The sequence below is a fragment of the Hydractinia symbiolongicarpus genome, chromosome 9, assembly GCF_029227915.1.
Source record: "Hydractinia symbiolongicarpus strain clone_291-10 chromosome 9, HSymV2.1, whole genome shotgun sequence".
Lineage (NCBI taxonomy): Eukaryota > Metazoa > Cnidaria > Hydrozoa > Anthoathecata > Hydractiniidae > Hydractinia > Hydractinia symbiolongicarpus.
The window spans coordinates 7,103,369-7,125,191 of NC_079883.1; the positions used below are offsets into that span (position 1 = coordinate 7,103,369).

The 21,823-nt window shown below is 39.3% G+C and overlaps 4 protein-coding genes, 9 non-coding genes and 1 pseudogene across 13 annotated transcripts in view; 7 read left to right on the forward strand and 7 right to left on the reverse strand.

Annotated features, from left to right (window-relative positions):
* Positions 1 to 2,413, forward strand: part of LOC130657094 (DDB1- and CUL4-associated factor 5-like) — a 55,753-nt gene extending 53,340 nt beyond the window's left edge. The window contains exon 9 of the mRNA XM_057460064.1: positions 1,821 to 2,413. Within this exon, the coding sequence (XP_057316047.1) occupies positions 1,821 to 2,144 (324 nt within the window). The 3' untranslated portion in view covers positions 2,145 to 2,413. The remainder of the gene's footprint in view (positions 1 to 1,820) is intronic.
* A 2,962-nt stretch (positions 2,414 to 5,375) lies between these two features.
* Positions 5,376 to 5,567, forward strand: LOC130660494 (U2 spliceosomal RNA). The gene has a single exon (XR_008987692.1). It is a non-coding gene; the product is annotated as a U2 spliceosomal RNA (small nuclear RNA).
* A 185-nt stretch (positions 5,568 to 5,752) lies between these two features.
* LOC130659441 (U1 spliceosomal RNA) lies at positions 5,753 to 5,917 on the forward strand. Its single transcript, XR_008986647.1, has one exon. It is a non-coding gene; the product is annotated as a U1 spliceosomal RNA (small nuclear RNA).
* A 350-nt stretch (positions 5,918 to 6,267) lies between these two features.
* Positions 6,268 to 6,386, reverse strand: LOC130661540 (5S ribosomal RNA). Its single transcript, XR_008988717.1, has one exon. It is a non-coding gene; the product is annotated as a 5S ribosomal RNA (ribosomal RNA).
* A 1,578-nt stretch (positions 6,387 to 7,964) lies between these two features.
* On the reverse strand, positions 7,965 to 8,939 carry LOC130657114 (histone H4). Its single transcript, XM_057460082.1, has one exon. It carries the CDS (start codon positions 8,425 to 8,427, stop codon positions 8,116 to 8,118), a length of 312 nt encoding a protein of 103 aa, XP_057316065.1. The 5' UTR covers positions 8,428 to 8,939; the 3' UTR covers positions 7,965 to 8,115.
* Positions 8,940 to 11,251: 2,312 nt separating this feature from the next.
* On the forward strand, positions 11,252 to 11,443 carry LOC130660496 (U2 spliceosomal RNA). The gene has a single exon (XR_008987694.1). It is a non-coding gene; the product is annotated as a U2 spliceosomal RNA (small nuclear RNA).
* Positions 11,444 to 11,628: 185 nt separating this feature from the next.
* On the forward strand, positions 11,629 to 11,793 carry LOC130659442 (U1 spliceosomal RNA). The gene has a single exon (XR_008986648.1). It is a non-coding gene; the product is annotated as a U1 spliceosomal RNA (small nuclear RNA).
* A 350-nt stretch (positions 11,794 to 12,143) lies between these two features.
* LOC130661552 (5S ribosomal RNA) lies at positions 12,144 to 12,262 on the reverse strand. The gene has a single exon (XR_008988729.1). It is a non-coding gene; the product is annotated as a 5S ribosomal RNA (ribosomal RNA).
* Positions 12,263 to 13,840: 1,578 nt separating this feature from the next.
* On the reverse strand, positions 13,841 to 14,804 carry LOC130657110 (histone H4). The gene has a single exon (XM_057460079.1). It carries the CDS (start codon positions 14,301 to 14,303, stop codon positions 13,992 to 13,994), a length of 312 nt encoding a protein of 103 aa, XP_057316062.1. The 5' UTR covers positions 14,304 to 14,804; the 3' UTR covers positions 13,841 to 13,991.
* Positions 14,805 to 15,560: 756 nt separating this feature from the next.
* On the reverse strand, positions 15,561 to 16,193 carry LOC130657103 (histone H1-delta-like). Its single transcript, XM_057460073.1, has one exon. It carries the CDS (start codon positions 16,151 to 16,153, stop codon positions 15,602 to 15,604), a length of 552 nt encoding a protein of 183 aa, XP_057316056.1. The 5' UTR covers positions 16,154 to 16,193; the 3' UTR covers positions 15,561 to 15,601.
* A 934-nt stretch (positions 16,194 to 17,127) lies between these two features.
* LOC130660497 (U2 spliceosomal RNA) lies at positions 17,128 to 17,319 on the forward strand. The gene has a single exon (XR_008987695.1). It is a non-coding gene; the product is annotated as a U2 spliceosomal RNA (small nuclear RNA).
* Positions 17,320 to 17,504: 185 nt separating this feature from the next.
* LOC130659443 (U1 spliceosomal RNA) lies at positions 17,505 to 17,669 on the forward strand. The gene has a single exon (XR_008986649.1). It is a non-coding gene; the product is annotated as a U1 spliceosomal RNA (small nuclear RNA).
* Positions 17,670 to 18,047: 378 nt separating this feature from the next.
* LOC130661565 (5S ribosomal RNA) lies at positions 18,048 to 18,166 on the reverse strand. The gene has a single exon (XR_008988742.1). It is a non-coding gene; the product is annotated as a 5S ribosomal RNA (ribosomal RNA).
* A 1,569-nt stretch (positions 18,167 to 19,735) lies between these two features.
* LOC130657118 (histone H4-like) lies at positions 19,736 to 20,201 on the reverse strand (annotated as a pseudogene).
* Between the last annotated feature and the right edge of the window lie 1,622 nt (positions 20,202 to 21,823).

Consider the following 21,823-nt stretch of genomic DNA (forward strand, 5'->3'; position numbering starts at 1 on the left):
AGAAGCGTAATACGAGATTGCTTTTTTTATCTAGTTTCCACTAACTTTGAACTTTTATAATTCGGCGAAACTAGAACGTTTTGCGGCTTACAATTGACCCTACTTTATCCGGGAATAAACATTGATTGTGATGTCTGTTAGGAACAGAACTCGTGGTTTACAAAAACCAAGATATTTTTTTTGCAGCAATAAACATTGTGATGTTTGTTGGGAAAAGAACTCGTGGTTTTCAAACAACAAGATATATATTTCTAAAATCCAAGCATTTTACATTGTTACAGGTGTTGTATTACATATATCTTTTGACTGCACAAATCAAGGCGATATACTAATCAATAGCTTCATGAGCTGTATCTGGCTTAAGTTTGGAGAAACCCTCCACTGTTTCCGCAAATTCAATAAATTCAGGCTCATTATCGTGATCTGGTACAGATAGTTGGCTAAATTCGTCTAGCTCATTAAGATGTAAAGTTTTTTTAAAAGACTCGCAACCATATAATTCTCGAACAAAGTACAATGTATCAGGCCTTCCACGGGGAGCAGTAGCACCTTTGCTTGGTGCTAACAGATGTTGATTCCAACGAATCGCAAATTCATTAAGGTTCTTTCTGATCAAATCCATAAAGCAGTAGCGTACACATTCAGCAATGAGTGCATCACCAGCATCTAAAAATCCTAAGTCTGCAAGTTCTCTAAAAAATAACCTCCACCAACTTGCTCTGTCTTTTGAAAGTTGTGACCAAAAAGATTCGATTCTTTGATTAGCTGTTAATGTACCAACAATAAAACTGCCAGTGCCAGCATATTCGTCATTATGCTGAGATCTTAATGCAATCTCAACAGCTTCTAAAATACAGTTTTCAGTACCATCATCAGACCTTATTCTTGTTGAAAAAATATGTCACATGGCGAGGGGACTGGTCCCGTGTAATAAACCTCACAAAAGGTTAATACTACGGACCAATATTGCGGACCAGATTTTGGAATTCAAGTTGTAAAGAGCCACATGCAGAGAAGTGTTAAGTGCAGAAGAGAAGTGTCAAAATACTGAAGAGAAGTGTTTCGTTATATAGAAGAGAAGTGATTTTGATTTTGAAGAGAAGTGAGCCATAGGGGCCATCGTACTTTCTCTTTTAACCCCGACTTCTATTAATAATTCTGAACGTGTGCACGCATATTCAGCATAAAGAAAAAGTTCGCACTTCTATCATTTTTCTGCATACTCAGTTCACACATTTTCTTAACAAGGAAGGAAAGTAATCGAATTCTTGTCTTATTTTCTTCCTTTTCATCGTAGAAAGAACTCCCACATTCTGGAACACAGCAATACATAGAATGTCCTCCAGATATCACTTGTTTATGAAGTGAAGCAAAACATTTTTTTTCTTTTTGTTGCCTGTAAACAAGTTCAACTTCAGAAAATACATACGGGCTTCATTTTGAATTCGACGTAAAGATTACGTCATAGAGTTAGGGAAAGCCGTATTGTTGTTAGCGTCGTGAGTGACGCGCAGTGTGGCGAAGTTTGTTGCGAATAATTGTTTGCTTGTATAGTATTTATGGATGTCGGCTGACGGCATTTTGAGGATATATGTATGACGTAATATATAGATGAAAAGAAAGCCTAAGATGGCGGAGTAAAGTTACATTTGAAGCTGGGTTTGGAACCTGTGTATATTCATTAGTATCTGCGCCCAAAATGTAACAAATACACTATAGCTTGTTACTTATATAATGCCATATTATGTTTAGAACAAACTGTTTGAGAACTGTCATAAGCGTGCAACAACAGGCAAATTTATTTTCACATTTTTCTTTAGATTTGGAGTCCATTTAAAAATAACTGTTGGCGGGGTGACACCACTGGTGACGAACGTTTTGTTAAAAGACGAATGTATACTAACCAGGAATATTTAAGGTTTTTATCAGAAAGTGGTGAAATGACTCATAATTATGATGCACAAAAAACAGATGAAGATCCCAAAATGTTAGCTTTGTTTGACTCGTTGATAAAACGAATTAGCGAAGATTCTTTTTCAGATAGTGATAACGACGAACTTCCAAGTAGCGATGTAAATTCAGCTAATAACAGTGAATCTTCAATACTTAGCTTAAGACGGATTTTTGGCAGTAGTTCTGAATAGATGTTAAAAGGTTAATTCAGTTGGCATGGTTTTGCTCACTTTTTTGCTTAAATGTTCCAAGGGAAATATGGTTAGTAGGGAAAAAATAAATAAAGAATTTTTGTGAGTGAAAGCATGAAACCATAAAGGGTTAACAATAAAGGTTTCCAGTGCGTAAGATCGTGGGTTCGACACCCGGCTGATTATTCTAAATTTGTAAATCGATCCTTGTAAATCAAGATGTTATATTATTACTGTTTTTGAAAGTAGAGAGTAAAAGTTGCGGTGAATTGTGTACTTTTTGCGAAATGTGCATTTAACCGGTAGAACTTTAAAATGGGCTTCTTTTTTGTCACCGTTTTTACGATCGAGGCTAGTGAAGCACGGAAGTGTTGATAACAGAACTACCGGTTAAACGATACAATTTTATGAAATTTTAAATGAGATTTTATGACACTCATTTTTCTACTTCCATATTTTTCTTTCGTCTATTGCTGTGCCAGTTGAAAATAAATAATTATTAATAACGTGATCACTCTTTCTGCACAATTGGAAAACTAAAGGAAATACTCCCCCATGGAGAATTTTGCTATAAATCAGTATTTCACGCCGTAGAACCTCCTGCCGAAACGGCCGGTTTATAATATATTTGACCCTGTTTACACGCATTTTTTCATGCAAGCATGAAACTCCTGTCGGCATGAGTTCATTTTGAGGAAACCCTATTACTGTTTACAAGTCAAAGCAGACATGAAATTTCATGCCGCCATGATTTCATGTCGGGGTTTTTTAAGCATGATATTACCGTGTGAACGCAAAATGTGTTTCAAACCGGTATGAAAAGAGCACAAATCAACACACAATCACAATGACACAAATCAAAAGCTATAGTTCTGGGGACCGCGGATCGAATCCCGCTCACTGCTTGGCAGTATGTTAGTGATGAACAAAGTAGTTCTTCTTCAATATGCAAAAGCTTGTTATATATGTTTGTTTATTAAGGAAACATTTTTTTTGCCAGCGCATAGCCAGAATTTCATCTCATGCCGGCATGAAATGAGTTGTGTGCATCAAAAAAATTTCATGTTGGCATGTAATTTCACGCCAGCATGAGTTCATGTCGGGACGTGTAAACAGCCTCTTAAAAGTGGCGAAATTTCGCAACAGGAAGCAATTAGAACTTCGTTTCAACTAAGTAACACGCACCTACACTTCAGATGGTCACAGCCATCTGAACGCTGTTTTCCAAATCAAGAAATTTTTTTGGTGCAAAGTGGTAAAGGGTGCTAATTTGCTCATGAACGATAATGTAAAATTGTCGCTGTTTGAGGATAAAACGGACAATTTCCAAACATTATTTGTTTGTTTTAGAAGTTGCGAGTCTCTTTCATTTAATGCACTGCCCCATACTCACATAAAGAATGGCCTACTTGTAACAAAATCAACCTTGGAATTATGAATTCCAAGGGGGAACAAAGGTCTTGAAAGGGTGTATTATTACAAGGACGGCAGGATCGTACGGAAAAGAAAGATCGCACGGAAAAGGATTATTTTATTGTATGTGACAGCCATTAAAACTCAGATAACTTTATGCCGGAGTTGCTTTAAAAAATGCAAGTGGTGGCGCTAATTTTAAATCTTTTGAGACTGTTGGGACAAATTACATTCTTTATGTGAAACTTTTCATAAAATGCTTGAACGGAATTCAACAACAACTTTCGCGTATCAAAAACGCGAAATTTATGGAATATACTTTTTCGCGTTTCGCGGATTTTTGAACAAATTTAGCGGGAAGAACTTTCGCGAATAATCAAAAATAATGTTTTTTTGTTATTTGTTGTTATTTTTTATTTGCTTTATTTGAATAAATAGATTTTCAATTTTGCAATGAGCAGTCATAAACATTTTCAGGGGAAAATAGAAAAATGGAGAAAACTACGAGAAGTAGTGGAGGAATTAAGAATATTAGAATAAATAATAGAATGTTAGACTAGAAAAATGGAAAAGATTGTGTACGTATCACTAACATGCGTTCATTAGTATTTTTTTGTTAATAACATTTTAGGAGGGACGGGCTTTAACCTTGCTTAAAAAAAATTTGCTCTGATTTCGCGTGACATTTTTGCAGTTTCCAAAGGCATTCGAAAGCAAATGCGAATTAATTTGGGAACAAGTGTGGTGAAAGCAATGAACCTTAGTCCTACGTAACAGTTCAAAAGAAGGAAATCTATCTTAGCTTCGAAAAAATATTTAATAAATGAAATAAGTAATTTGAAGTAATACTTAAGACAGAAAACCTTATATATCCTCGTTTAATCCATACACTACAACGGAAAAAATTAGAGTAACCCATAAGCAAAGAATAACTCATAAGATTAAAAGATACCAAGAATTAAACTTTTCAAAGTTTACTTTTCAAATAAATTAGACTTAAGACTTAGGATCTTGTGATTGCAGGGTTAAATGTCCGTTTTGGGAGCCGCGACTATGCGAAAGCATGTTAATTTTTATTTGTAGCACGACGCAATAGTCTGAAAGAGAAGCTGCTGGAGTTTGAGGTCTTCAGCATTACATCTACTCTGTTAATTTGGGCTTCTTCCGCGCCCGTGTTAGGATTTTCATAAAGCGTTCTTTGGTTTGCGTTGCGTATGTCGGCCTACATCATCGACACGGCCTGTTTCCGGCTATTAGGAGCAATTCATATATTGGGCACTGCGTTTCGACTTTTTTATTAGACCACAGTAAAAAAATTCACTCACAGAAGTCCCTTTCTTTCATGGCTACAAACACGAAGAATTCTGTCGTAAGTAAAACGAATGCGCAAGCCAAAATAACGATGGGGCGAAGTCATAAGCATCGCCCTGTGGCCCAATGGATAAGGCATCTGACTACGAATCAGGGGATTCCAGGTTCGACTCCTGGCAGGGTCGCACTGTCGCATTTCGGCTGCATGGTCTACTGTGTAACGCGCGCGCACGTTCTGGCGTAATGCGTTGATAAACGGAATGTACGCAGTCATATTGGAAAGTAATATCACGCACTTAGTATCGTCGCCTTTGTTAGCATTCATGTAAGTTACCATCCACTCGCTACAGTCGCTCTCCATCCTACGGCTAAATCAACAGCCGTGATTTTTACTATGTCGCCGTCCATCCGTACGCGGTGACAGTTGTAAGCTTTACAGTAACGTGACATGCTCCACAAGCAGTTACGGTGTGTGGACGATGCCTATCATGGCAACGCTTGTTCTTTATCGCTTCTCGGCCTAATGGCTAAGATCAAGTGTAGTATCTGTTCTTATCAGTTTAATATCTGGTAGGCCATTCTCTGAATGGTCAGTATATTAATCTGATTTTTGGCCTTGGGTCATGGAGGTGGATTCATTCACGCCGTGACCACGGGTTGCCTTGGTGTTGCACTATTACCGATGGCGGCCCACATAAGCAATAAAAGAATAATAGCAGTCCTCTTTCCGACGGCACTCTGCATAGTCTACGGCGGGAACAAAACGCGTACACTGGGGGAGAATACAGCCTATGCCCCGCGACACGGCAGTTTATAACACACTCAAGCCACAAGCATTAACAAACTTTGAAGGGTACCCTCATGCTACGGTGCAGTTCCAACTCATACTTACCTGACGGGGAAGTAAAGACTGATCAATGAGGGTTTTCTTCCAGAGTGAGGCTCTTGCATTGCACTACGCTTGGGCTGACCTCTGCGATTACTGCAAACGTCAGTAACTCGACCGTACAATTTCTGGTAGTGGGGGCCTGCGTCCGCGCTCGCCCCCTCCTTAATTCAAAATGAATGAGCTTAGAAAAGTTGCGCGGCCAAATGTCGGTGGTGACTTAAACGCTAAGGTAAAACCTCGCTTGGCTGTTACGAAACGTGATTGCGATATAAGTCCTCGGAAGGCGGCGGAATTTTATTTTATTTGCCATTCCGTCAGGGTTATTGGATGATCGGCAATAGATCGAGTTTGTATGCATTTGAAAGCTCTTTTTTCTCGTACTATCACCTGAAAATGTCGTAGGAAAATGTCATAGGAAACACTTTCAACAACCGCCACGTTCCTTAATTGTTATAACAAGAAATATATCACAGCACCATTGAAATGAAAAGGCAACAAATGAAAATGAAAAGCCTACGACACCGGGAGTTCCCAGGCGGTCCCCCATCCAAGTACTATCCCGGCCCGACGATGCTTAACTTCCGTGATCAGACGAGAACGGGTGTGTTCATCGTGGTATGGCCGTAGACATTAGTAGGGGCAAATACGTGCAATTTATTTTGACGTTGTGATCAAATTTTTTTATTTAATTTCTTTGAGTTACTTAGGACAAGGCGTATGCATGGATTATCTATTAGACTTTAAGGTTATAGTTTTGTGAAAAAAACAATGTTTTTTTAAAGATGTGTGGCTATAAAAATAGCCGTTGTTTTCTGAGTGTAGCGGTTTACTTCTTCTGTCCTTTGTCGTTCTTCTTTGGGAGTAAGACAGCTTGAATGTTTGGCAAAACACCACCAGCTGCAATGGTTACACCGCTCAAAAGTTTGTTTAATTCTTCATCATTACGAACAGCCAATTGTAAATGTCTTGGAATAATCCTAGCTTTTTTGTTGTCTCTTGCTGCGTTACCAGCCAACTCCAATATCTCAGCAGATAAATATTCCAAGACGGCTGCTAAGTAAACTGGTGCTCCAGATCCAATTCGGTTAGCATAGTGCCCTCTACGAAGGAATCTATGCACTCTACCGACTGGAAATTGAAGTCCAGCTCTTGAGGATCTTGTCTTGGCTTTAGCCTTAGCTTTTCCACCTTTTCCACGTCCAGACATAACTGCGATTTGATTTGTAAGTTAATACAAAAACGTACGAATATTTAACGTAAGTGTTAACGAAATAAACTTTACTCGTTTTTTCATCATAAAAATAGGATCGAAATCATGTTTTTTTAACCAATCATAATTAAGTATTAAACAAAAGATTTTTTTTTTAACCAATTAAATTGCGTATCGGCGTTTTCGGATCGAATTCGATCCGATTTTTTTACTTATAAACAAAAAGTTTTGACTTGCAGTTTAATGCTTATTTACAAGTTAAGTAGCAAAAATTTTTAACCATGTCTGACGCAGCAGCTAAAGGAGGAAAACAGGCACCTAAAGTAGCCAAGAAAGGTGAAAAAAGAGCCGGCAAAAAAGGAGGAAAGATTGGTGGAACTGGTGAAAAGAAACGCAAGAGAAAGAGAAAGGAAAGTTATGCTATTTACATCTACAATGTTTTGAAACAAGTTCACCCAGATGTCGGAGTTTCAAGCAAAGCTATGAGCATCATGAACTCATTTGTCAACGACATCTTTGAGCGCATTGCTTCCGAAGCTTCGCGTTTGGCTCTTCAAAACAAAAAGTCGACCATCTCTTCTCGTGAAATTCAAACCGCAGTACGTCTTCTCTTGCCTGGAGAACTTGCAAAACACGCAGTCAGTGAAGGAACAAAAGCCGTCACAAAATACACAAGCAGCAAGTAAACCAACGTCTACCAAACACAAACGGTCTTTTTTAAGACCACACATCTTTAAAAAAACATTTACTTGGCGTCACTACAAGTTAACCGAAGTTAATAAAACTTCTAAATAATGTGCTTAAGAACACTAGCCTACATTTAAAATACTTCCCCATGTGTGTGTGTGGATTAGCTTCACTTTTCATACGTATTATTAGCTGTACTTGCAGAAAAGACAAGTACATTGATCCATGTTATTGCTTACATTTAACTTAACCCAGCTTTTCACGGAAACACTCCCAGGCAAATTAACCCTACAAAGTATTTCTAAATTTTTTTTGTGTCATATATGACATAGTATCGTATAGCAATAAATGTAACTGTGACAAGACTTTACACATTGTGTAATTTGGAAGCGTGCACAAAGTAATGTTTTAAAAGATTTGTGGCTATAAAAATAGCCGTTTTTGTTGAGCAATGACAACGCTTAACCTCCGAATCCGTAAAGAGTTCTTCCTTGACGTTTTAAGGCATAAACAACATCCATAGCGGTAACGGTCTTGCGTTTAGCGTGCTCTGTGTAGGTTACAGCATCACGAATAACATTCTCTAAGAAAACCTTCAGTACACCTCTGGTTTCCTCATAGATAAGGCCAGAGATACGTTTGACACCACCTCGTCGAGCAAGACGTCGAATAGCAGGTTTTGTGATTCCCTGAATGTTATCACGAAGAATTTTTCGGTGACGTTTAGCACCTCCTTTTCCCAATCCTTTACCTCCTTTTCCGCGTCCAGACATATTGATATAGTTGCGTACAGAACGAGTACAAAAACAACGTTTGAGTTAACAGAATTCAGACAGCTTTAAAAAGAGGCCATAAAATTACCTACTGCTCGTGGAAACACCCTAATTAACCAATAGAGTTGCGTCATTACAAAATGTTCCGAACATTTTGTACATTTTTTTAAGTAAAACTGTAGTTTTTTTAAAAATTCGTGGTCTTAATGTTTCAGTAAGGCAATAAATTTGGCATCGTTGGAATTCGCCAAACCTTCTGCTACTTACTAAAAAAAAAAAAAGTCAAAAGCTTTTGTGTATCAGAAGATACAGCCGTTTTCCCGTAGCCAAAAAACACAGATTTTATAAAAATGTTAAAGTAATGAGCGTAATGTCATTATGCAGCCAATCAGAAATTACTTTCTTAGCACCAATCAAATGGTTTGTTTTGAACCTTAGCTGTCAATCAATATGAGAAATAAAACTTTGGCGCGATAGTGCATTTTAGACCGTCTTGTGTATCCGTACTACATCGACTTCTTAAAATATGGCTCGTACAAAGCAAACTGCACGTAAATCTACTGGAGGAAAGGCTCCACGAAAACAACTCGCCACTAAAGCTGCGAGGAAAAGCGCACCAGCTACTGGAGGAGTGAAAAAACCACATCGTTACAGACCTGGTACAGTTGCTCTCAGAGAAATCAGAAGATACCAGAAGTCAACCGAGCTCTTGATCCGCAAGTTGCCTTTCCAGCGTCTTGTGCGAGAAATTGCTCAGGACTTCAAAACAGATCTGCGATTCCAGAGCACAGCCGTTATGGCTCTGCAAGAGGCTTCTGAAGCGTACCTTGTTGGCTTGTTCGAGGATACTAACTTGTGTGCCATTCACGCAAAACGAGTTACAATCATGCCTAAAGACATCCAGTTGGCAAGAAGAATTCGTGGGGAACGTGCCTAAGCATCTTACCAAACAAAAAACGGCTATTTTTATAGCCACACATCCATAAAAAATATTACGGCTAGCTTTTTATATCAAACTTTGTTCTGCTTTCTGTTTAAATTTTATGCTACATAAAAATTTTATGCTACATAAAGTTTGACAATGTTAAAAATATGAAGGGCAAGAAAAGTAAAAGCAAGAAAATAAGAAATTTAAAAACGAAAATACTTAAACTTAGGGAATCTAATCTTAAAATTACTCTTTTTTAACTGTTTAAGTGACTTAAACAAGTTTAACTTTGTACCAAGATAATGTTTTTTTGTAAATGTGTGGCTATAAAAATAGCCGTTTGTTAATGTAATAGCCAGATACACACAAATTATTTTTTTGCGGTCTTCTTTGCTGCCTTTTTGGGAGTCTTTTTGACCTTCTTTGCTGCAGGTTTTTTAGCAACAGGCTTCTTTGTGGGTTTCTTAGCTGCTGGTTTCTTAGCCGAGGCTTTCTTTGTGGCAGGCTTCTTTGCTGCTTTCTTTGGCGTGCTCTTCTTTGCTGGCTTCTTTTTTGGTGTACTTTTCTTTGCAGTAGGCTTCTTTGCCGTTGGCTTTTTTGCTGCGGCCTTTTTCTTAGGTTTTTCTTTTTTTACCTGACCTAGCTTGAATGATCCAGAAGCACCAGTGCCTTTAGTTTGAATCAAATCGCCTGATGTTACTCCTCGTTTAAGAGCCATTTTCAGATGATGATCTGAGTTTTCAGCAACTTTGTAATTTGCATGAATATATTTTGTAATAGCTTGGCGAGATGAACCACCGCGTTCCTTTAGGGTAGCGATAGCAGCCTTGATCATGTCCACATATTTAGGGTGATCAGCTGTCTTCTTTGCAGCAGGTTTCTTCTTGGGTGCGATTTTCTTTGGAGAAGCTGCTTCACTCATTTTTAATGTTTTCTTACAACAATCCAACGATAAACGATGCTTGTTATCACAGTAGAAGTATACTAAACATTACCGTGTAAATGAGATATAATTTAAGACGGTGCGAAGTATGCGGACGTAAAAGTACCACTCCCGGGAATTGATTTGGCGCGAAAACAGAAATGTGTGTTTCTGTACATCGTATAATGTCCGTTTTGGGAGCCGCGACTATGCGAAAGCATGTTAATTTTTATTTGTAGCACGACGCAATAGTCTGAAAGAGAAGCTGCTGGAGTTTGAGGTCTTCAGCATTACATCTACTCTGTTAATTTGGGCTTCTTCCGCGCCCGTGTTAGGATTTTCATAAAGCGTTCTTTGGTTTGCGTTGCGTATGTCGGCCTACATCATCGACACGGCCTGTTTCCGGCTATTAGGAGCAATTCATATATTGGGCACTGCGTTTCGACTTTTTTATTAGACCACAGTAAAAAAATTCACTCACAGAAGTCCCTTTCTTTCATGGCTACAAACACGAAGAATTCTGTCGTAAGTAAAACGAATGCGCAAGCCAAAATAACGATGGGGCGAAGTCATAAGCATCGCCCTGTGGCCCAATGGATAAGGCATCTGACTACGAATCAGGGGATTCCAGGTTCGACTCCTGGCAGGGTCGCACTGTCGCATTTCGGCTGCATGGTCTACTGTGTAACGCGCGCGCACGTTCTGGCGTAATGCGTTGATAAACGGAATGTACGCAGTCATATTGGAAAGTAATATCACGCACTTAGTATCGTCGCCTTTGTTAGCATTCATGTAAGTTACCATCCACTCGCTACAGTCGCTCTCCATCCTACGGCTAAATCAACAGCCGTGATTTTTACTATGTCGCCGTCCATCCGTACGCGGTGACAGTTGTAAGCTTTACAGTAACGTGACATGCTCCACAAGCAGTTACGGTGTGTGGACGATGCCTATCATGGCAACGCTTGTTCTTTATCGCTTCTCGGCCTAATGGCTAAGATCAAGTGTAGTATCTGTTCTTATCAGTTTAATATCTGGTAGGCCATTCTCTGAATGGTCAGTATATTAATCTGATTTTTGGCCTTGGGTCATGGAGGTGGATTCATTCACGCCGTGACCACGGGTTGCCTTGGTGTTGCACTATTACCGATGGCGGCCCACATAAGCAATAAAAGAATAATAGCAGTCCTCTTTCCGACGGCACTCTGCATAGTCTACGGCGGGAACAAAACGCGTACACTGGGGGAGAATACAGCCTATGCCCCGCGACACGGCAGTTTATAACACACTCAAGCCACAAGCATTAACAAACTTTGAAGGGTACCCTCATGCTACGGTGCAGTTCCAACTCATACTTACCTGACGGGGAAGTAAAGACTGATCAATGAGGGTTTTCTTCCAGAGTGAGGCTCTTGCATTGCACTACGCTTGGGCTGACCTCTGCGATTACTGCAAACGTCAGTAACTCGACCGTACAATTTCTGGTAGTGGGGGCCTGCGTCCGCGCTCGCCCCCTCCTTAATTCAAAATGAATGAGCTTAGAAAAGTTGCGCGGCCAAATGTCGGTGGTGACTTAAACGCTAAGGTAAAACCTCGCTTGGCTGTTACGAAACGTGATTGCGATATAAGTCCTCGGAAGGCGGCGGAATTTTATTTTATTTGCCATTCCGTCAGGGTTATTGGATGATCGGCAATAGATCGAGTTTGTATGCATTTGAAAGCTCTTTTTTCTCGTACTATCACCTGAAAATGTCGTAGGAAAATGTCATAGGAAACACTTTCAACAACCGCCACGTTCCTTAATTGTTATAACAAGAAATATATCACAGCACCATTGAAATGAAAAGGCAACAAATGAAAATGAAAAGCCTACGACACCGGGAGTTCCCAGGCGGTCCCCCATCCAAGTACTATCCCGGCCCGACGATGCTTAACTTCCGTGATCAGACGAGAACGGGTGTGTTCATCGTGGTATGGCCGTAGACATTAGTAGGGGCAAATACGTGCAATTTATTTTGACGTTGTGATCAAATTTTTTTATTTAATTTCTTTGAGTTACTTAGGACAAGGCGTATGCATGGATTATCTATTAGACTTTAAGGTTATAGTTTTGTGAAAAAAACAATGTTTTTTTAAAGATGTGTGGCTATAAAAATAGCCGTTGTTTTCTGAGTGTAGCGGTTTACTTCTTCTGTCCTTTGTCGTTCTTCTTTGGGAGTAAGACAGCTTGAATGTTTGGCAAAACACCACCAGCTGCAATGGTTACACCGCTCAAAAGTTTGTTTAATTCTTCATCATTACGAACAGCCAATTGTAAATGTCTTGGAATAATCCTAGCTTTTTTGTTGTCTCTTGCTGCGTTACCAGCCAACTCCAATATCTCAGCAGATAAATATTCCAAGACGGCTGCTAAGTAAACTGGTGCTCCAGATCCAATTCGGTTAGCATAGTGCCCTCTACGAAGGAATCTATGCACTCTACCGACTGGAAATTGAAGTCCAGCTCTTGAGGATCTTGTCTTGGCTTTAGCCTTAGCTTTTCCACCTTTTCCACGTCCAGACATAACTGCGATTTGATTTGTAAGTTAATACAAAAACGTACGAATATTTAACGTAAGTGTTAACGAAATAAACTTTACTCGTTTTTTCATCATAAAAATAGGATCGAAATCATGTTTTTTTAACCAATCATAATTAAGTATTAAACAAAAGATTTTTTTTTTAACCAATTAAATTGCGTATCGGCGTTTTCGGATCGAATTCGATCCGATTTTTTTACTTATAAACAAAAAGTTTTGACTTGCAGTTTAATGCTTATTTACAAGTTAAGTAGCAAAAATTTTTAACCATGTCTGACGCAGCAGCTAAAGGAGGAAAACAGGCACCTAAAGTAGCCAAGAAAGGTGAAAAAAGAGCCGGCAAAAAAGGAGGAAAGATTGGTGGAACTGGTGAAAAGAAACGCAAGAGAAAGAGAAAGGAAAGTTATGCTATTTACATCTACAATGTTTTGAAACAAGTTCACCCAGATGTCGGAGTTTCAAGCAAAGCTATGAGCATCATGAACTCATTTGTCAACGACATCTTTGAGCGCATTGCTTCCGAAGCTTCGCGTTTGGCTCTTCAAAACAAAAAGTCGACCATCTCTTCTCGTGAAATTCAAACCGCAGTACGTCTTCTCTTGCCTGGAGAACTTGCAAAACACGCAGTCAGTGAAGGAACAAAAGCCGTCACAAAATACACAAGCAGCAAGTAAACCAACGTCTACCAAACACAAACGGTCTTTTTTAAGACCACACATCTTTAAAAAAACATTTACTTGGCGTCACTACAAGTTAACCGAAGTTAATAAAACTTCTAAATAATGTGCTTAAGAACACTAGCCTACATTTAAAATACTTCCCCATGTGTGTGTGTGGATTAGCTTCACTTTTCATACGTATTATTAGCTGTACTTGCAGAAAAGACAAGTACATTGATCCATGTTATTGCTTACATTTAACTTAACCCAGCTTTTCACGGAAACACTCCCAGGCAAATTAACCCTACAAAGTATTTCTAAATTTTTTTTGTGTCATATATGACATAGTATCGTATAGCAATAAATGTAACTGTGACAAGACTTTACACATTGTGTAATTTGGAAGCGTGCACAAAGTAATGTTTTAAAAGATTTGTGGCTATAAAAATAGCCGTTTTTGTTGAGCAATGACAACGCTTAACCTCCGAATCCGTAAAGAGTTCTTCCTTGACGTTTTAAGGCATAAACAACATCCATAGCGGTAACGGTCTTGCGTTTAGCGTGCTCTGTGTAGGTTACAGCATCACGAATAACATTCTCTAAGAAAACCTTCAGTACACCTCTGGTTTCCTCATAGATAAGGCCAGAGATACGTTTGACACCACCTCGTCGAGCAAGACGTCGAATAGCAGGTTTTGTGATTCCCTGAATGTTATCACGAAGAATTTTTCGGTGACGTTTAGCACCTCCTTTTCCCAATCCTTTACCTCCTTTTCCGCGTCCAGACATATTGATATAGTTGCGTACAGAACGAGTACAAAAACAACGTTTGAGTTAACAGAATTCAGACAGCTTTAAAAAGAGGCCATAAAATTACCTACTGCTCGTGGAAACACCCTAATTAACCAATAGAGTTGCGTCATTACAAAATGTTCCGAACATTTTGTACATTTTTTTAAGTAAAACTGTAGTTTTTTTAAAAATTCGTGGTCTTAATGTTTCAGTAAGGCAATAAATTTGGCATCGTTGGAATTCGCCAAACCTTCTGCTACTTACTAAAAAAAAAAAAAGTCAAAAGCTTTTGTGTATCAGAAGATACAGCCGTTTTCCCGTAGCCAAAAAACACAGATTTTATAAAAATGTTAAAGTAATGAGCGTAATGTCATTATGCAGCCAATCAGAAATTACTTTCTTAGCACCAATCAAATGGTTTGTTTTGAACCTTAGCTGTCAATCAATATGAGAAATAAAACTTTGGCGCGATAGTGCATTTTAGACCGTCTTGTGTATCCGTACTACATCGACTTCTTAAAATATGGCTCGTACAAAGCAAACTGCACGTAAATCTACTGGAGGAAAGGCTCCACGAAAACAACTCGCCACTAAAGCTGCGAGGAAAAGCGCACCAGCTACTGGAGGAGTGAAAAAACCACATCGTTACAGACCTGGTACAGTTGCTCTCAGAGAAATCAGAAGATACCAGAAGTCAACCGAGCTCTTGATCCGCAAGTTGCCTTTCCAGCGTCTTGTGCGAGAAATTGCTCAGGACTTCAAAACAGATCTGCGATTCCAGAGCACAGCCGTTATGGCTCTGCAAGAGGCTTCTGAAGCGTACCTTGTTGGCTTGTTCGAGGATACTAACTTGTGTGCCATTCACGCAAAACGAGTTACAATCATGCCTAAAGACATCCAGTTGGCAAGAAGAATTCGTGGGGAACGTGCCTAAGCATCTTACCAAACAAAAAACGGCTATTTTTATAGCCACACATCCATAAAAAATATTACGGCTAGCTTTTTATATCAAACTTTGTTCTGCTTTCTGTTTAAATTTTATGCTACATAAAAATTTTATGCTACATAAAGTTTGACAATGTTAAAAATATGAAGGGCAAGAAAAGTAAAAGCAAGAAAATAAGAAATTTAAAAACGAAAATACTTAAACTTAGGGAATCTAATCTTAAAATTACTCTTTTTTAACTGTTTAAGTGACTTAAACAAGTTTAACTTTGTACCAAGATAATGTTTTTTTGTAAATGTGTGGCTATAAAAATAGCCGTTTGTTAATGTAATAGCCAGATACACACAAATTATTTTTTTGCGGTCTTCTTTGCTGCCTTTTTGGGAGTCTTTTTGACCTTCTTTGCTGCAGGTTTTTTAGCAACAGGCTTCTTTGTGGGTTTCTTAGCTGCTGGTTTCTTAGCCGAGGCTTTCTTTGTGGCAGGCTTCTTTGCTGCTTTCTTTGGCGTGCTCTTCTTTGCTGGCTTCTTTTTTGGTGTACTTTTCTTTGCAGTAGGCTTCTTTGCCGTTGGCTTTTTTGCTGCGGCCTTTTTCTTAGGTTTTTCTTTTTTTACCTGACCTAGCTTGAATGATCCAGAAGCACCAGTGCCTTTAGTTTGAATCAAATCGCCTGATGTTACTCCTCGTTTAAGAGCCATTTTCAGATGATGATCTGAGTTTTCAGCAACTTTGTAATTTGCATGAATATATTTTGTAATAGCTTGGCGAGATGAACCACCGCGTTCCTTTAGGGTAGCGATAGCAGCCTTGATCATGTCCACATATTTAGGGTGATCAGCTGTCTTCTTTGCAGCAGGTTTCTTCTTGGGTGCGATTTTCTTTGGAGAAGCTGCTTCACTCATTTTTAATGTTTTCTTACAACAATCCAACGATAAACGATGCTTGTTATCACAGTAGAAGTATACTAAACATTACCGTGTAAATGAGATATAATTTAAGACGGTGCGAAGTATGCGGACGTAAAAGTACCACTCCCGGGAATTGATTTGGCGCGAAAACAGAAATGTGTGTTTCTGTACATCGTATAATGTCCGTTTTGGGAGCCGCGACTATGCGAAAGCATGTTAATTTTTATTTGTAGCACGACGCAATAGTCTGAAAGAGAAGCTGCTGGAGTTTGAGGTCTTCAGCATTACATCTACTCTGTTAATTTGGGCTTCTTCCGCGCCCGTGTTAGGATTTTCATAAAGCGTTCTTTGGTTTGCGTTGCGTATGTCGGCCTACATCATCGACACGGCCTGTTTCCGGCTATTAGGAGCAATTCATATATTGGGCACTGCGTTTCGACTTTTTTATTAGACCACAGTAAAAAAATTCACTCACAGAAGTCCCTTTCTTTCATGGCTACAAACACGAAGAATTCTGTCGTAAGTAAAACGAATGCGCAAGCCAAAATAACGATGGGGCGAAGTCATAAGCATCGCCCTGTGGCCCAATGGATAAGGCATCTGACTACGAATCAGGGGATTCCAGGTTCGACTCCTGGCAGGGTCGCACTGTCGCATTTCGGCTGCATGGTCTACTGTGTAACGCGCGCGCACGTTCTGGCGTAATGCGTTGATAAACGGAATGTACGCAGTCATATTGGAAAGTAATATCACGCACTTAGTATCGTCGCCTTTGTTAGCATTCATGTAAGTTACCATCCACTCGCTACAGTCGCTCTCCATCCTACGGCTAAATCAACAGCCGTGATTTTTACTATGTCGCCGTCCATCCGTACGCGGTGACAGTTGTAAGCTTTACAGTAACGTGACATGCTCCACAAGCAGTTACGGTGTGTGGACGATGCCTATCATGGCAACGCTTGTTCTTTATCGCTTCTCGGCCTAATGGCTAAGATCAAGTGTAGTATCTGTTCTTATCAGTTTAATATCTGGTAGGCCATTCTCTGAATGGTCAGTATATTAATCTGATTTTTGGCCTTGGGTCATGGAGGTGGATTCATTCACGCCGTGACCACGGGTTGCCTTGGTGTTGCACTATTACCGATGGCGGCCCACATAAGCAATAAAAGAATAATAGCAGTCCTCTTTCCGACGGCACTCTGCATAGTCTACGGCGGGAACAAAACGCGTACACTGGGGGAGAATACAGCCTATGCCCCGCGACACGGCAGTTTATAACACACTCAAGCCACAAGCATTAACAAACTTTGAAGGGTACCCTCATGCTACGGTGCAGTTCCAACTCATACTTACCTGACGGGGAAGTAAAGACTGATCAATGAGGGTTTTCTTCCAGAGTGAGGCTCTTGCATTGCACTACGCTTGGGCTGACCTCTGCGATTACTGCAAACGTCAGTAACTCGACCGTACAATTTCTGGTAGTGGGGGCCTGCGTCCGCGCTCGCCCCCTCCTTAATTCAAAATGAATGAGCTTAGAAAAGTTGCGCGGCCAAATGTCGGTGGTGACTTAAACGCTAAGGTAAAACCTCGCTTGGCTGTTACGAAACGTGATTGCGATATAAGTCCTCGGAAGGCGGCGGAATTTTATTTTATTTGCCATTCCGTCAGGGTTATTGGATGATCGGCAATAGATCGAGTTTGTATGCATTTGAAAGCTCTTTTTTCTCGTACTATCACCTGAAAATGTCGTAGGAAAATGTCATAGGAAACACTTTCAACAACCGCCACGTTCCTTAATTGTTATAACAAGAACCACGTTCCTTAATTGTTATAACAAGAAATATATCACAGCACCATTGAAATGAAAAGGCAACAAATGAAAATGAAAAGCCTACGACACCGGGAGTTCCCAGGCGGTCCCCCATCCAAGTACTATCCCGGCCCGACGATGCTTAACTTCCGTGATCAGACGAGAACGGGTGTGTTCATCGTGGTATGGCCGTAGACATTAGTAGGGGCAAATACGTGCAATTTATTTTGACGTTGTGATCAAATTTTTTTATTTAATTTCTTTGAGTTACTTAGGACAAGGCGTATGCATGGATTATCTATTAGACTTTAAGGTTATAGTTTTGTGAAAAAAACAATGTTTTTTTAAAGATGTGTGGCTATAAAAATAGCCGTTGTTTTCTGAGTGTAGCGGTTTACTTCTTCTGTCCTTTGTCGTTCTTCTTTGGGAGTAAGACAGCTTGAATGTTTGGCAAAACACCACCAGCTGCAATGGTTACACCGCTCAAAAGTTTGTTTAATTCTTCATCATTACGAACAGCCAATTGTAAATGTCTTGGAATAATCCTAGCTTTTTTGTTGTCTCTTGCTGCGTTACCAGCCAACTCCAATATCTCAGCAGATAAATATTCCAAGACGGCTGCTAAGTAAACTGGTGCTCCAGATCCAATTCGGTTAGCATAGTGCCCTCTACGAAGGAATCTATGCACTCTACCGACTGGAAATTGAAGTCCAGCTCTTGAGGATCTTGTCTTGGCTTTAGCCTTAGCTTTTCCACCTTTTCCACGTCCAGACATAACTGCGATTTGATTTGTAAGTTAATACAAAAACGTACGAATATTTAACGTAAGTGTTAACGAAATAAACTTTACTCGTTTTTTCATCATAAAAATAGGATCGAAATCATGTTTTTTTAACCAATCATAATTAAGTATTAAACAAAAGATTTTTTTTTTAACCAATTAAATTGCGTATCGGCGTTTTCGGATCGAATTCGATCCGATTTTTTTACTTATAAACAAAAAGTTTTGACTTGCAGTTTAATGCTTATTTACAAGTTAAGTAGCAAAAATTTTTAACCATGTCTGACGCAGCAGCTAAAGGAGGAAAACAGGCACCTAAAGTAGCCAAGAAAGGTGAAAAAAGAGCCGGCAAAAAAGGAGGAAAGATTGGTGGAACTGGTGAAAAGAAACGCAAGAGAAAGAGAAAGGAAAGTTATGCTATTTACATCTACAATGTTTTGAAACAAGTTCACCCAGATGTCGGAGTTTCAAGCAAAGCTATGAGCATCATGAACTCATTTGTCAACGACATCTTTGAGCGCATTGCTTCCGAAGCTTCGCGTTTGGCTCTTCAAAACAAAAAGTCGACCATCTCTTCTCGTGAAATTCAAACCGCAGTACGTCTTCTCTTGCCTGGAGAACTTGCAAAACACGCAGTCAGTGAAGGAACAAAAGCCGTCACAAAATACACAAGCAGCAAGTAAAAACGGTCTTTTTTAAGACCACACATCTTTAAAAAAACATTTACTTGGCGTCACTACAAGTTAACCGAAGTTAATAAAACTTCTAAATAATGTGCTTAAGAACACTAGCCTACATTTAAAATACTTCCCCATGTGTGTGTGTGGATTAGCTTCACTTTTCATACGTATTATTAGCTGTACTTGCAGAAAAGACAAGTACATTGATCCATGTTATTGCTTACATTTAACTTAACCCAGCTTTTCACGGAAACACTCCCAGGCAAATTAACCCTACAAAGTATTTCTAAATTTTTTTTGTGTCATATATGACATAGTATCGTATAGCAATAAATGTAACTGTGACAAGACTTTACACATTGTGTAATTTGGAAGCGTGCACAAAGTAATGTTTTAAAAGATTTGTGGCTATAAAAATAGCCGTTTTTGTTGAGCAATGACAACGCTTAACCTCCGAATCCGTAAAGAGTTCTTCCTTGACGTTTTAAGGCATAAACAACATCCATAGCGGTAACGGTCTTGCGTTTAGCGTGCTCTGTGTAGGTTACAGCATCACGAATAACATTCTCTAAGAAAACCTTCAGTACACCTCTGGTTTCCTCATAGATAAGGCCAGAGATACGTTTGACACCACCTCGTCGAGCAAGACGTCGAATAGCAGGTTTTGTGATTCCTGAATGTTATCACGAAGAATTTTTCGGTGACGTTTAGCACTCCTTTTCCCAATCCTTTACCTCCTTTTCCGCGTCCAGACATATTGATATAGTTGCGTACAGAACGAGTACAAAAACAACGTTTGAGTTAACAGAATTCAGACAGCTTTAAAAAGAGGCCATAAAATTACCTACTGCTCGTGGAAACACCCTAATTAACAATAGAGTTGCGTCATTACAAAATGTTCCGAACATTTTGTACATTTTTTTAAGTAAAACTGTAGTTTTTTTAAAAATTCGTGGTCTTAATGTTTCAGTAAGGCAATAAATTTGGCATCGTTGGAATTCGCCAAACCTTCTGCTACTTACTAAAAAAAAAAAAAGTCAAAAGCTTTTGTGTATCAGAAGATACAGCCGTTTTCCCGTAGCCAAAAAACACAGATTTTATAAAAATGTTAAAGTAATGAGCGTAATGTCATTATGCAGCCAATCAGAAATTACTTTCTTAGCACCAATCAAATGGTTTGTTTTGAACCTTAGCTGTCAATCAATATGAGAAATAAAACTTTGGCGCGATAGTGCATTTTAGACCGTCTTGTGTATCCGTACTACATCGACTTCTTAAAATATGGCTCGTACAAAGCAAACTGCACGTAAATCTACTGGAGGAAAGGCTCCACGAAAACAACTCGCCACTAAAGCTGCGAGGAAAAGCGCACCAGCTACTGGAGGAGTGAAAAAACCACATCGTTACAGACCTGGTACAGTTGCTCTCAGAGAAATCAGAAGATACCAGAAGTCAACCGAGCTCTTGATCCGCAAGTTGCCTTTCCAGCGTCTTGTGCGAGAAATTGCTCAGGACTTCAAAACAGATCTGCGATTCCAGAGCACAGCCGTTATGGCTCTGCAAGAGGCTTCTGAAGCGTACCTTGTTGGCTTGTTCGAGGATACTAACTTGTGTGCCATTCACGCAAAACGAGTTACAATCATGCCTAAAGACATCCAGTTGGCAAGAAGAATTCGTGGGGAACGTGCCTAAGCATCTTACCAAACAAAAAACGGCTATTTTTATAGCCACACATCCATAAAAAATATTACGGCTAGCTTTTTATATCAAACTTTGTTCTGCTTTCTGTTTAAATTTTATGCTACATAAAAATTTTATGCTACATAAAGTTTGACAATGTTAAAAAATATGAAGGGCAGAAAAGTAAAAGCAAGGAAAATAAGAAATTTAAAACGAAAATACTTAAACTTAGGGAATCTAATCTTAAAATTACTCTTTTTTAACTGTTTAAGTGACTTAAACAAGTTTAACTTTGTACCAAGATAATGTTTTTTTGTAAATGTGTGGCTATAAAAATAGCCGTTTGTTAATGTAATAGCCAGATACACACAAATTATTTTTTTGCGGTCTTCTTTGCTGCCTTTTTGGGAGTCTTTTTGACCTTCTTTGCTGCAGGTTTTTTAGCAACAGGCTTCTTTGTGGGTTTCTTAGCTGCTGGTTTCTTAGCCGAGGCTTTCTTTGTGGCAGGCTTCTTTGCTGCTTTCTTGGCGTGCTCTTCTTTGCTGGCTTCTTTTTTGGTGTACTTTTCTTTGCAGTAGGCTTCTTTGCCGTTGGCTTTTTTGCTGCGGCCTTTTTCTTAGGTTTTTCTTTTTTTACCTGACCTAGCTTGAATGATCCAGAAGCACCAGTGCCTTTAGTTTGAATCAAATCGCCTGATGTTACTCCTCGTTTAA

Bases quoted from the DNA above. Each gene is read 5' to 3' on its own strand.
- LOC130657114 (XM_057460082.1), bottom strand. From the start codon at position 8,427: ATGTCTGGACGCGGAAAAGGAGGTAAAGGATTGGGAAAAGGAGGTGCT.
- LOC130657110 (XM_057460079.1), bottom strand. From the start codon at position 14,303: ATGTCTGGACGCGGAAAAGGAGGTAAAGGATTGGGAAAAGGAGGTGCT.
- LOC130657103 (XM_057460073.1), bottom strand. From the start codon at position 16,153: ATGAGTGAAGCAGCTTCTCCAAAGAAAATCGCACCCAAGAAGAAACCT.